The following is a 15396-nucleotide window of genomic DNA, read 5'->3' on the forward strand; positions in this document are numbered from 1 at the left end:
TTTTTATTATACCAGTCAATTTAGCTGGCACCAAGGCACAGTTTGCTGTGGTACTGTAGTATGAATTCTGTTATTGCGAGACTTCTTTGGCTGCCTGATTGGAGTAGTCAAAAGCTACATGTGTATTTAGAATCTCCTTTTTGCTTTGTTTCTTTTTCTAGTCATCTGTTTAGTAGGAAAATGCCCATATTATTGATTTCTTGACAACTACAAGTAATTTTTGATTTGTGAAGTGTTTGCTTGTAACCTTGGAAATACTTTAAGTTCATCTGTCCCACTGTTATACAGTCAGTCTTCCATGGAAGGCTTTTAAAAATAGCACCTTTTCAGATAATTTTTAGATCTAATTGTTAGATGATAAGATGAAGAGGTTTTTAGACTTTTCTATTTCCTTTCTTTCAAAAAAGTGTGCTCGTGCTCGCACCCGCACATGTGATCTACGTCTAGGGCCTCATTGAAGACCTGAGGGCTGTATGCATAAAGTCATTTTCATGCCTGCTCATTGCTTTAACAACTGTTTGACTTTTTATTTTTAGCCTTAGATTTTGGGTGCATTTAAGGTGCTGTATAGGAGTTGGCACTGCCTATTCTGATACCGTCATTGCCATTTGGGATTGGCTGGAATATAATTATTTGCTAAATTGCGATGGCATTTTATTTATTTAGTAAACCACACTGGTATTTTCAGTGAGGGGTGATTTGCTTTTCAAGTGCTTTTTTATCATCAGCTGATGTCCATGAGCAGGATGCAGAGTCTGGGGGATTTAGACCCCTATTCCATTTTTAAAGTGGAAAAATAGTAGAGTGGTCTGGAAGCAGAATGATGCACAACTCTTTCTACTAATTGCCTCTAACTGCCATCTTGTTTAGACAGCAGCGGCAAGCTGGGGGTTGAGGGTAATAGGTGTGCCGGACGTTTTATTTACAGTGTGAGCAAACTTGCATTTTTGAAGATTGATTTCTTTATTGAACATACTGGTGGCTGAAGTAGAGTGGCATGCACCCAGGAAACATTCAGTTCTGCTTGAGATGAATTAGAAAAATTGCAGTGAACAGCATTTTAAGTTATCCTGTTATGTGCGACAACGCTGAAGTTAACAGTTGATTTTGCATTTTGGGTAAATACTTTGTGAAAAAATGTTGAGAAAGTGTATCTAAATCCTTAGGATGTATTGATATCAGTTTTTTTATGTAGGACATTAACTTAATAGATACTTGATTTCTGATGTTCTGCATGAACAAGAAGGGGTTATGTATGTCATGCAGGTGTTTAGAATGGCTCAAGTAGTATTTTTGCACTGTATCATTAAAATCACTATAAACATTCATTGTAGATGTTTACCCATTCTTCTATTTTTATTTATTAAAATCTTTGATTTTTGAACTAGGTATTGTCTCAAGGTCAGGGACTCTAACATATGAAGCAGTTCACCAAACTACACAGGTTGGATTGGGACAATCTCTTTGTATAGGTAAGTTAATTCTGATGGTGTTTCTCTAATGACTTTCATACCTCTTGACTGCGTTTGTCTTTTGATTACTGTACTCTAATGGATTGCATGCATTTGTTCTGGAAGGCGTTTAGCCATCTAAGGCTGATGATGGGGCTTCCAGTACTTTAAAATGGGATGCACAGAGTAAATATTAACTGTGAACAGCTGATGGTGTATGCCAGGAGTGTGGACAGGTTTTTTATTTTGTACTCTAAGTCTGATACTGCTGTTCCCCGCCCCCATGCGTCCATACTGCCCAACACACCCAGTGCATCCACTCCACCAAAATTCAGTCTTCTGAGATGTCCACAGTCGCTCTTAACTGGCATTTAGCATCAGTGATTCACTGCAGCAAGCATCTGTACCACATCAAGATAGCCAGTCCCACAGAGGTCCATTCACATCACACACACAAACCATCACCACATTTTAAACTATGCAACATTGACAACAGTAGAAATTCGAAATATGTTACTGCTGCATTCCAGGAATCTAATAAGAAATTCTACTTGATAAAAGCTCTACCTGCTGTGGAAAATGCAGACATTTATTCAGTTACCAAGACATGGTGTAAAGTGTAGAGCAACCTGGCAGTTCAGGGCTACAATGATTTCGGCACATTTAGATCAGCTACCGCACAGGCACAGAGTAAAGGTGGAGGTATCACAGTTTGCAGCAAAAACAAAAATGCCTCAAAGCTGATCAAACATGACGATGTGCTTCAGCTTCTTCGTGTCCAAATTACCATAGAAGAATCCTGTACTATGTTCTTAGAAGCAGCTATAGGTCCACCTCTATCACGTAGGAAACCCATAACACATTTTACTGGATCTCTTCACCACTCATTCTGGTTCCATATTCATGGGTGACTACCCTACTATAAACTGGGAAGTCATACATTACCCTAAACTTGCACGCCCAGAGATTGCTGGACTTTGTCAACACAAGAACCCTGAACCAAACAGTCCTAACACCCACTAGGGGTGGGGGAACATAAGGAGATGTAGTCATCAGTAGCATGGGAGAATGCTTCACCCACTCTACTGTAATGTCCTCTCTGGTGAGGTTGAACCATTTTAAGGCAAACTTCCTACTATCAAGTAATAACCTGGCAAAATTTGAAGCTCTTCAAACCATGAGAACACTGTTAACTATGCCAAATTGTTCAGAACTATGTTAATAGAGGCATAGAGACAGTTCTGCTTAGCAGAGAAAAGCACAGAACAAATTCAGACAAGCCGTCCTGGTGGTATCCTATCATCATTAGGTTGAATAACAAAAGAAAGTGTGTTATGGCAAAAATTAGGAAGTTTAACACCGAGCAGGATGCAAAAAAAATCTAAAAGAAACTGAGTACAAATCAAGTCATTATACATCCTTCCTATTCAGTGGTACTATCAGTTTCATGCAAACATCTGCTCACCCCCATCACAGGTGTACCACTGCCATATCAGACAATTTAAGTGACAACAGAACTACTGTAATACAGCTGATGCAATTCAAATGGGAAATTTTCAGGGTAACAGCTGTAGAGCACTGATTCACTGTTCTCAGTGAAGTTAGCATGAAAATTTCACAAGGCAGCAAAAATAACTAGTGAGAAAAAAATAGTTTGGTAACTCCTACTGCTGCACACAATTGCGTTTGACTCCACACCTTTAATAATGGTAGAACACTTATTGCATGTTATAACTGAAATGAAGCAAATTTTGAAACTGCTTTCAACATCAGCATAACACCCAAAATGAACAAGTACAATTCAAAAATGCTGGACTGGTGCCAAGTTGCAAAGCAAGCTGTAATTCTACCTCACAGCTTTTAGTGCAGCATAGCTTTGCAGAAAAAAAACTGTGTACTGAAAATGTTAAGTAAATAACAAACTTACTTTGGTCAGTATAGCATGCGGGTCTATATTATTACAACGAAAGATGAATTGCGCAAATGCGTTTTGAGTGACACATATTCATCGAATCGCATTTAAGCGATTCAATGAATGTGTCATAGGGCAAGGAGATGGTTGGCCACTGAGTTGCCCTTTCCATCCATATAGTGCGATCTCAGAGTTGGTATATTTAGTTAAGGGGGGTGTGGGGGGCAGAGCCCCCCCCCCACCTATTTATGATGATAAATGACTTGTTTTTTAGTGAACGGTCATGCCAGTTTTTTCCCTAGGGAAAAATTCACTTACGTGGCCATTCGCTCTTTTGAATTTTCGTGCATTGTGTCGACCTTTCCGTAGTCGCACATATGCACTTTCAGTCATATAATATAGACCCTAGCTTGCAGTGTTCTCAGCAGAACTTTACCACAGTAACACAATGAAGACCAGCTGTAAGAGAAAAAAGGCCAAATGTTAGACTTCCATTACAGGACTGTACACAATACAAACAGGGTATTTAACTACAAAATACAAAGACTGTAGTAAGGTCAGAGCTTCCAGTCAGTGTCTCTTGAATTTGATTTCACAGTTTTAGTACCTTAAACGGTTGACAATGTTTATACAAAATAAAGCAACTAAATAGTTTTATAGTGCACTATAAAGGATTGTACTTGTGCCATAATATGTAAACTTAGAAAATCATATCGTTAGGCACCAATTTTACCCCACCTTTTATGCAAAAGTCAAATAGACCTGCCTCCCACCGCATAATTCCTACAGTTACAGAGAATAACCAGAGACTTCTCTAAATGATCTGTACTCCAAAAGAAAAGAAATGCAATTGCATTACAATCTTGAATTCACTTAGTATGGCTAACAGTAACAGGATACACAGTGATTTATGGCTGCGATCCTGTTAATACTACTCAAATACTACACAAATCAAATATGTTTGCCCTCTGCACTTTATTCATTGGATATTATGTAAGATGAATTATTCCATGATAGAAAAAATAAGCGTGAAAAGTGCACTTTGATGCAGATATGTCAGGAATGGGCAATACTGCCCTTGTAGCCTGCCAGTATACCGAAACAGTTTCTAAAGTGATGTGTCCAGGGTGTTCTTAAAAATATCTAAAGTAGCACGTGCTTTAATGTAATTTGGTAGTCTATTCCATGCATCCGCTACTTTGTCAGAAGTATATTTAGCATGCTTCTCATTCCTATAGAATCTTTTACATAGGTTGTCTGATTCTGTACTACTTTTTGATAATCTCCAAAGTTTCCAGTGGTAGTTGTCTCTAAATGCTCTGTTCATCTGAATAGGGTATTTTAGTCTTACAGATTCATAAATGAATATCAGGCTAACTGACCTGTAAGGCCATTTTAAGTCTTGCCAATAACCCAAGATCAGAATCAAACCCTGTATCTGTTACCTATGAGGCAAATTTACATGTTCACATCAGTGGTATATTTTCAATGTAATTTTTCCTGTTCATGCTTGTTTTTATATTATTTCATGCTCAGGTTAACAACCAATGACTTATTTTTTTATTTCCTAGGTTTTATAAATCTTTTTATACCAGCTATAGTTCTATAGCTATTAAACAACTGGTTGATATGATTAGAAGAACTCAAAGCTGGATCTACCCCTATACCCAGGTCCTTCAATGAATCTAAAGTTGCAACCACTGTGTGCTGTATTCATCTTTCATTACATTTTTTTGGGAGACTCGCATGCTTTGTTTTTGATTGATCAGCACTTGCTCAAGCCCAGCATCTGATTTTGGGAGATCTGTACCTCACAACTTTCCAGATTTTTGCAGAATGCCCAGATCTTTGCCCTTATATCTTTGGTCTGTACCTTATTATGGGTTTCTGGCAACTGAGGACTGAAGATATTAAATAGTGGCATACATTTGAGTTTCAGACTTTGTATCCTTCAGAAAATCCATATAAAAATCTTGCTATTATTTCAAGCAGTTTTATAAGTTTGTAAAAACAAAATTTAAAGTCTATCCCAGTTTTCTTTGGCTGTTGCCCCCCCATTATATTTGGCTTTTTCCAGATTTGATCTCTTGCTCTGAGGGAAAGGGTGTCCAGATCTTTGCTTCATATGTTTCGTCTGTTCCTCATTTCTGGTAGCTAACTGAGGACTGAAGTCACTAAATAGTGGTATACATTTGAGTTTCAGGCATTTTATCCATCAGAAAATGTACACTAACACAAATCCAGGTATTCTAGCAACTTTCTAAGTTTATAAGAACAATATTTAAAATCTGTCCATATTTTTGGACACCCCCCCCCATTGTTTTAGGCTTTGTCCAAATTTATTGCACTATGAGATTGAGAGGTATGCTTTGCTTTGGGCACTGAATTGTGGATATTCTTGAACTTGCTGCCCTTAACCTCAAGGGGATCTCTATAATTATACACACACACACACACACACACACACACACACACTTACACACTTTGTTTACTCACTCACCTTCTTGCACTTGCTTGCAGCAGCTCAGCAAGGAAATAAAATAACCAGCATTGATCCAAATCAGAAAGTGGTGGCTGCAGCCCTGAGACATAGAGGAATAAAGCTGTGGTTATGACTTAGATGATGCAGTTTCAGTTAGCAAGCCTAAGATAGGATGAAAGTAAATAGTCTTTTCCAGCTTCCCAGTCCTGAAAGCAGTATGACTGCTACTCTACAGACTTCTGGAGTGTAAAGATATTGCAGGTAACATCTGCTGGCTGGGGATCCTTTCTTTAGAGATACTAGCAGACTTGCCTCCTGTACAGGGTCATGTAGGAGCCTTTCCCAGTCAGCAACATTCAGTGTCATCTCTGTCACCAAAGTGATGGAATTAGGTCAAGACTGGGAGGAGGAACTTCATGGACTGCTTCCTAACATCTGACTGTCAACTCTGGGAAATGAATTAATGCATCAAGATGGGCTCTTACAAAACTTAGCAGTACATCTGGTTTTTACCCTATAAGAGAAATTAGTGAAAAAGAAAAAACTGTTGAAAAGCGATAAACAGGCAACCTTGTAACCAGCAAGCAAACTTTGAAGCCAAAAAGCAAACCAAGTAAAATATCCTTAACGCAAGAATTTATTTCAAAACAGACAAGCGTTTTCGCTGTAACTCCTGTTACAGCTTCATCAGAGATACAGTGAGACAGTTTCAAAACGCTCGTATTAAGTGTTAAAACAGGAAGTGAGCAAATAGTCATCATTTCCTGATAAGTATATAATTTTAAAAATCGTATTTTAAAAAGTTTTTTGTCACAAAACCCTAACAAAAAAACACACAAAACTACAGTATCCAAACCTACTACATCAGTAGTAAAATATATTAATAACTAATATATAAATATAAACAAATTTTATATTAAAAAAACTTTTAGTGTGTTTAGACGTATACTGAAAAGTATACAAAAAAATACTCAATAAAAAGTTTTAAATGCATTAATCAAATAAAAATGTAATACATTCAGTCTATTAAAGTTATTACCTAAAGTAACTCTTTAATTTCAGAACTGCTGAAATATTGCAGATGTTCTTCATCTCACATTGCTGCAGTCCTTACATATGGGTAGTCCGCTGTAGAATACCAAAGTATTAGGCTGGCGTTGGTCACAGATCTGACATCAGAGCGTCAGGGTATAAAAGCGCATGACCGGCGTCATAGCCCCAGTCTTTGCCGCATGGTCCGATGCAGAAATTCTGAGTTTCAGACCGAAACCAAGTTGGGCTAAGTAAATATTTTTGTTTTCTTGCCTCAGTTAATTCCGGATGTCAGAAAAAGTGAATAATTGTATTTCTTGTGGGAAACAGATACCGCATAGGGATTATCACTCTCTTTGCATTCCTTGTTTGGGACTCGGAATTATCGATTTTGTGCTAGGTTTAATAAGCGCACTATAAAGCGAAGGTTAGATTGTGCTAGGTTAGTCTTTTATAATATGCCGTCGGATCCTCCGGCCGCCGCCTTAAGAAAGCGCAAAGACAAATCCTTGAAACCTAGACAGGTTGATTCCGTCCTGCTCGACGCCGGTCCTGCGGTAACTACAGTTGAGATGGTGGATCCGGCTGAAGTTTCTGTTGAGTCTCAGGGGAAACTTTGATTTTGCAGGATGTGGCCTCACAGGAGTCAGGTCAAGCTGAAGGGGCCTCTCAGGTTACTGTTCTCCCTTCTATGCCTAAGGTGGTTAGGCCTTCTGCTACTATTTCTAAGGCTTCTTCTAAGGGCAGGTCTGTTTTGCATTCCTCTGCTGTCCCTCCAGGTACTTCAGGGTCTGTGCCTAAAAGCACATGCTTAAAATGGCAGAAGATTTGATTACTTTAATTAGAGGTTCTATGCCCCTCCTGATAAGAGGCCCAGGGTGGAGCCAGAGTTGGAAAGTTTGGATCAGGCCTCAGATGACTCAGACTCTTCTGCTGAAGATATTCAAGATTTTCCCCTTATTCGGATTCTGATGCAGAGGATTCCACTCCTTCTGCTTCTCCTCCAGAGGATTTTTCATTTTCAGAAACTCTGCATTCCATGAGGGAGCATTTTAAGTGGGAAGGACAGGATTTCTCTGATACGGAAGAGGTTTAGGGAATTCTTGTTTTACCACAGCATAGACCCTTGGCTATACCTCCTGTTTTGGATGTTGTTCAAGATGTTTTCTGAGGCTTCCCTTAATCCAGATTCTTTGCCTCCTGCGCCAGTTAAACCGGACAGGTATTACAGGGTGCCTGAGGCTCATAAATATCTGTATAAGAGTCCTGACCCAGAAACTATTAGTCAGGGGCCTAAGGGTGTTAGAGCTTCTGTTGTAAAGAATCCGGTTCCTCTAGATAAGGAAGCTAGAGCTTTGGATAGATGGGGTAAGAAGGTGTATACCTCTTCTACTTTAGCAATGAGGGCTTTAAATTGCCAGTTTCATATGTTGAAATATCAGAATTTCCTCCTTTCTCAGCTAAAATCTAAAGTGGATGCTTTGGCAGAGGGCATAGAGTGTAAAGAATTGCAGGATTTAGTTCATGTCTCTGAACAGGTGGGTAAGCATTCTTTGCAGTGTGGTTTTGATGCTGTACAGGCCTCTTCTAGAGTGGCTGCCACTGGTTCAGTTCTTCGCCTGGCTTAAGGATCAGAATTTGTCCGAGCATGTTAAAACTAGAATTCTGGATGCCCCTTTACAGTCTGAAGTTTTGTTTGGTCCCCCTGTGGAGTCAGTTTTGAAGAAAATGGAAGACAAGGCTAAGTCCATGCAGACTGTTAAAGATTTTTTGCAGGTGCAACCTCCAAAGTTTAGTAGAAATTGGCCTACTAAGGGGTGGACCTACCCTTCTTCTGATTTTCAGTCTAGGGGTAGATCTAGACGTGGCAGGGGCAGAGCTCACAGTACATTCAGGCCTAAAACTTGGAGTTCACCTGCACAATCTGCAGGTGAGGGCAGGGGCCAGTCCTTTCGTAAACAGGCCCAATGACCTGCATTTTCAGCTGCCAGATTCTTCTTCCCTGGCAGCTCCTTTGGGAGGAAAGTTAGCACTCTTCAAGCAAAACTGGCTTTTAGTTACCCAGGACAAATGGGTATTGGACATTATAAACCGAGGCTACAAGTTCTATTTCCATACATTGCCTCCTTTCAAAGGCATGCCAGACGTTCCTCCTCGGCAAAGGATAGAGGCTCACAAGCAGATTTCTTTACTTCTTCAAATAGGAGCTATACAGCCAGTTCCTCTGTCAGAACTGGGACTAGGATTTTATTCGCCTGTGTCTAGTACCAAAGAAAGGAACACGTGGAGACCAATTTTGGATTTATCTATCCTCAACACTTATCTGGACATTCCAAAGTTCAAAATGCTGACGTTACAACAGCTTTTACCTCTGTTGGGAAAAGATCACTGGATGGTAACTCTGGATCTCAAAGAGGCTTATCTTCATGTTCCTATCAGGCCCAGTTGCAGGAGGTACCTCGTTTGGCTGGACGCTGGCTGAAATTTACATTATCAGTTCTCTGCATTGACCTTTGGCTTATCTACAGAGTGTGCACAAAGGTTCTGGCTCCAGTGATAGCCTTTTTCAGGTTGAGAGGAATACAGATTTATCCTTATTTGGACGATTGTCTGATTATTGCACATAAAAGACGAACTTCTGCATCATCTACAGTATGTGATGGTAGTGTTAAGATGCCTAGGGTATTCTGTGAGCGAAACAAAGTCCAGTCTAGTACCCTCTCAGGACATGTGCTTTCTGGGTGTGAGACTGAATACAGCTTCCCAGATGGCCTTTTGACCCCGGACAAACAAAGAAGCCTTTCTTTATTTCCATCAAATGTCTCTACAGTCCAGGCTGACTGCAAGGACAGTCCTTCAAGCCTTGGGGTTCATGGCATCTTGTATTCTGGTGCTTCCCAATGCCAAACTGCATATGAGGAAGCTTCAGTGGTATCTCAAAATGTATGGACACAACACTGCCAAGATCTAGACACTGTCATTCAGATAATACCTTGCATTCAGAAAGAATTTTTGTGGTGGGCTCAGGAATGTCACCTAAACAAGGGACTCTCTGTGACCAGATTCTAACGACAGATGCCTCGGACAAGGCTTGGGGAGCACACCTCAATGGAAAATGGGTGCAAGACACGTGGCCTGTCAGACTTCAACATTTGCATATCAACTTGAAGGAGATGTTAGCAGTCCAATTTGCATTGATGGCTTTCAAGGATTTACTTCACCCAGGACAGGTGTTGATTCAAACAGACAACACTACTGTCATGTGGTACATCAACAAACCCATTCATACCCTCTTTGCAGGCAAGCGATGATTTTGTGGGAGACTGCTCTCAGTTTACACCTCAATCTTCAGGCAAGGTTTCTACCAGGAGCACAGAACTCCTTAGCGGATGTGTTGAGCAGACAAATTGTGGATCCTCACGAGTGGAAACTGGATCCTCATGTGTTTCAAAAGTTGACAGTGTTATGGGGACATAGATCTGTTCGCTTCTCCACTAAATTACCAGTTGCCAAAGTTTTGCACAAAAATGTTTCATCCCACAGCTTGGAAGGTGGATGCTCTATCATTCAGTTGGAGCAATCTTCATGTCTATGCCTTTCCACCTCGAAGGCCAGAAAAGACAAGCCATCCATGATTCTGATCAGCACTGGTACCCACTACTGAGGCCTCCATGGCCTCTGCCTTTGATTCCGCATCTTTTGTCTCAGGAGGGCAATCACTTCCTCAATGTCAAGATTCAGTCTCTGCATCTCACAGCCTGGCATATTCTGTTTTAGACCCTGGAGGGTCTCAGCTTCCACAACAAGTTTTGAATGTTATTTTGGAGGCCAGAAGGCCTAGTACAAGGAAAGTTTACTGATAAATGGAGGAGATTTTTTTGGAGCAAAGGACTTTGATGTTTCCAAGCCTGATTTAAGTGTTTCTCTTCAATATCTTACTGAGTTATTGCACAAGGGTTTGTCTTTCTCCTCGATAAAGGTTCATGCTGCAGCCATTTCTGCTCACTATGACTGTGACCCTCCTTTATTTTCCCATCCTTTGTTTAAGCAATTTCTTAGAGGGCAAAGAACATAAGACCCCAGAGCTCCTACTCCTGCTTGGGATCTCAATTTTGTGTTGGAAAAGCTTACTCTACAACCTTTTGAGCCTGCAGCTACTGCAAGTATTTATCATGGAAGACTGCTTTTTGTTGGCCATTACCTCTGCAAGAAGGGTTTCTGAATTACAGGCCCTTATGGCAGTGGAACCTTTCCTGATTTTTCATAAGGATAGGTAATCCTTCCTTTATGCCTAAAGTGGTTTCTAGTGTGGCCTTGAACCAAACTATTCATTTGCCTACTTTTTATGCAAACCCCAAAATAAAGGGGAGAAGATTTTGCATACTTTGGATATTCACAGGCAGTTACGTTATTATTTGAGCAGAACCAAGGGGTTCAGGCAGTCTCAGCAGTTGTTTGTTTCTTTTGCTTTGGGTTCTCAGGGAAAACCTGTTTCAAAACAAACTATTTCTAAATGGATTGGGTTTTGTATTTCTTTCTGTTATTCCCATCATGGTAAGGAGATTCGGCTGGAATCAGACCTCATTCCACTAGAGCTACTGCCACTTCTACTGCCTTTCTAAGGGGTAGCTACAAAGATATTTTGGAAGCAGCCACTTGGAGTTCAGTACATACTTTACCAAGCATTACCACCTTCCTCTTTATTCTAAGTCTAGGGCTGGATTTGCCACTGCAATATTACAGGGCATTTTAGCAGCCCCTAATGCTTTATGATTTTGCCATCCTCCCTTTACCTCTGCTTTGGGATTCTACCCATATGTAAGGACTGCAGCAATGTGAGATGAAGAACATAGTACAGTTTTGTACCTACCATAAATGTAGATGTTCAAGATCCACATTGCTGCAGTCTACCCTCCCTCCTTCCCCTCTGTAGTTTGGCATGGTTATATGGTTTGGGTGATGGTTGTTGTTGGCTGTTTTGGGAGGTATCCTGTTTTGGCTGTGGTCTTTCTTTTAGGGCCTTCTGACATCTGGGGCAAGAAAAGACTGAGGATATGGCGTCAGTCATCTGATGTCAGATCTGTGACCAACGCCAGCCTAATACTTTGGTATTGAGGACAGCGGACTACCCATATGTAAGGACTGCAGCAATGTGGATCTTCGAACATCTACATTTATGGTAGGTACAAAACTGTACTTTCTCATTCAGTCCCGGAGGGCTGAATGCATCTAATTTTAACTGCCATGCCAGTTCTGAATTTTCAAGAATTAGAGAAAAATGATCAATGCCCATAAAACTAAAATTATGTCCTAGGTTAGAATTAACATGTTTTGCTAACCAACAAGGTGTTTTTAGTGTTGATATATCCTTTCCTTGAGCTTACGGTCAGTCTTGCCTATGTAAAAAGCTGAACAGCAATTACATAAGGCAATATAAATGACTGATCTTGTTTCACAAGTAATCTTAGTCGATAAGTTTAGAACATGGGTAGGTCATAGACGACCTTCTATCTATCAATGCCCTCATTGGGGGGTTTTTTACGTCTTTGTGTATCTTGGTAACATATTCCGAACATCACAGGTGTCTTAGGTGGAATGATGTCAATAAAGTTGTATGTGTCCAAGTCTATTTTCCCAGTTAGAAAAAGGTCACGAAAATATCCTCTAATGCAACGATGTGTAGTATTCATCTCATTAAGAGAGGATATATCGTAGGCCGGGGACTCAAGTACTTGAAACATTCTTTCTTTATATTGAAAATCATCAAATACCACTAGGCCACCCCCCTTATCAGGTTTTAAAAACCTGACTGGTAAAGAACGCAGATTTTTAAGCCACTCCCATTGGTCAGTAGATATATTTGACCTAGTTGTTTCTGTATTTCTTTTAAAGGTAGTGAAAAGATGTCTAATGTCCACCTCACACATTGATTCAAAAAGTTGTAAATTTGTCTGTAGAGGTGGATTAAAGACACTAGATAACTTTAATTTATTTTGATCATATTCAACTTCATTGTTGAAAATCATTTTTAAGTTTAATTTTCGTGTAAAACATTTTAAGTCTATAAGGACTTTTGCTATATTCCCCGAAGTACTAGGGACAAATGTATAGCCAAGAGCCAATAATTCAACAAGGTCTGAATCTATTTTTAGAGATGAGAAGTTGTAAATAGTAAAATCTTTTTTCCGGTTGGTAAGAGTAACAGGAGGTAGTTGCTGACTACCCAATAAACAAAATTCCATCAAGTAAGTGGTATTATGTTTTCCTGTTCCTGTTCCCAAACTTCCTCCGGTTCTGTTGACCTAAAAAAACCCCTTCATTTGGTTGCATTAACAGTCAGTTGTTTGTTATGTCCTATTTTGCTGTTATTTTTATTGTTGTTATTGCCCCTAATTCTGTTACTCCGTCTCAATTCCTGACTTGGGTGGGGCTCTTGTTCATTCTCAACCACTTCATCGTCTGATAGGTGGCCCTCATCAATAACATTTGAAAAATTGTTACCATTACTGGTATTAGAAGCTGGAAGACGTAGTTCTAAATTAGGGTATGCCTTATCATCCTGATAGGCTACCCTATCCCTCACTAGCTTCTTATTCTTGTTAATCTTAAGTTTTAACATGAAGGCATCAATACTAGAAAGAATGCAATATCAGTCTTAATCTCAATATCAAGTTTGTTAACATCAGCAATAAGTAACTGTATATATGCATCATAATGTTTTACAATTATGTTTAGTAGTTGGAAGCCCTGTTCTTGAAACAAAAGCTTTAGTTCAGTGTAAAAAGACTTATCTGCCAGAAGGCCCGAGGGCGTAAAATTGTTCCGTAAGCCCTTCGGTATAAGTTTTTCCTCCAAACACTGTCTGAAATAAGCAGCTTCAAGCTGCAGTTTTTTAAGTTTAAGGAGCTTCGAGTCCAATGACTTTAGTTTTTCATTAATATTGTTTAAACCAGTTGATGGTCGAAGATTGCTGCCAGTGTCCGTCTGGTTGGTCTTAGAAGTCAAAAAAGTAAACGGGTTTTCATTATTTATCCACACAGACAAAGAAGGAACTTCAGCGTTCACTGTAGCGGCGTTTAAACCTTCAGACAAGTTGTTATCAGTTGGTAGCACTAAGTTACCGTTTGTCACTAACGCGTAACTAGTATTTCCCCTATTACGGGTGTTGGAAAGTAAGGACCCGTTATCAATCCCTCTCATCATTGCCGCAGTGGCATTGGGCACCACACGGGCACCTCCAGGTTGTACGGGAACCCAGGATGATGTAGTAGGAAGCGGTTGAGCTGCCGGAAGAAGTGAGTAGGTCTCCTCATCACTCAAACCGGCGTGTTGTATCAAGCCGGCTCCAGCAGCAGTGTTAGTGGTGTTTAGTCCACGCTGTTCAATTAAATCGACAATCCTCTGTGTTAAAGATGGAATGTCCACATTTTCTGTCCCAAAAATGTTAGGGCTAGCTGGACTATCAGGAATGCCTGTATCCATTGAAACAACGAAACAACTAGTGGAAAGAAAAACTGTTGAAGCCAAAAAAAAAAATCAAGTAAAATATCCTTATTATTTCCAAAAAACAGACAAGCGTTTTCGCTGTAACTCCTGTTACAGCTTCATCAGAGATACAGTGAGACGGTTTCAAAACGCTCGTATTAAGTGTTAAAACAGGAAGTGAGCAAATAGTCATCATTTCCTGATAAGTATATAATTTTAACAATCGTATTTTAAAAGTTTTTTGTCACAAAACCCTCACAAAACTACAGTATCCAAACCTACTACATCAGTAGTAAATTAATGAGGTTGATTTAAAACGGGTGGAAGGGACTTATAAACCCTTATTAGACCAGGTTCATAGTACCCACACTTTTATAGACACTGACGCGGACATTTCAGAACTCCATACAATAAATAAAGGGCCTGGAAGAAATTTTTCTTTGAGTTTTATTACTCAGTATAATTTGAACTCACCAACTATATGGTCTATTATTTTAAAAAACTGGCATTTTATAACTAGTACTCCTTCTTTACTAGATAGTTTAGGAGCCCGCCCATATGTTATCTACAAAAAGAATTGTTGCAATGTACATCTGCTTCTAGCTCTTTTAATAGACTAAAGGGATCATTAAAATGTGGTTTTTGTAATTGGTGCAAACTAATTAGAACAGGAAACACATTTATGGTGAGGGATAAAAAATATCAAATTTATCATAAGATTACTTGTGAAACAAGATCAGTCATTTGCCTTATGTAATTGCTGTTCATCTTTTTACATAGGCAAGACTCACCGTAAGCTCAAGGAAAGGATATATCAACACTCATACGCAATAAAAAACACCTTGTTGGAAAACGCATTAGCAAAACATGTTAATTCTAACCCATTGATCATGTAGCTCCTACTATAAGAGGAGGTCCTTTTTCTCTAATTCTTGAAAATTCAGAACTGAGATGCATTCAGCCCTCCGGGACTGAATGAGAACTGCAATATTTCAGCAGTTCTGAAATTAAAGAGTTACTTTAGGTAATAATTT

General features: G+C 39.5%; 1 protein-coding gene across 2 annotated transcripts in view; it reads left to right on the forward strand.

Moving 5' to 3' along the window:
- The window catches only part of SUCLG1 (succinate-CoA ligase GDP/ADP-forming subunit alpha), an 833973-nt gene that overhangs the window by 399633 nt on the left and 418944 nt on the right, over window positions 1-15396 (forward strand). For both annotated transcript variants that reach the window (XM_044080064.1, XM_044080063.1), the window contains one exon: window positions 1389-1472. In XM_044080064.1, coding sequence (XP_043935999.1) covers window positions 1389-1472 — 84 coding nt within the window. The remainder of the gene's footprint in view (window positions 1-1388; window positions 1473-15396) is intronic.

Source organism: Protopterus annectens, chromosome 8.part0, assembly GCF_019279795.1.
Source record: "Protopterus annectens isolate FY-2018-M chromosome 8.part0, PAN1.0, whole genome shotgun sequence".
Taxonomy (NCBI): domain Eukaryota; kingdom Metazoa; phylum Chordata; order Ceratodontiformes; family Protopteridae; genus Protopterus; species Protopterus annectens.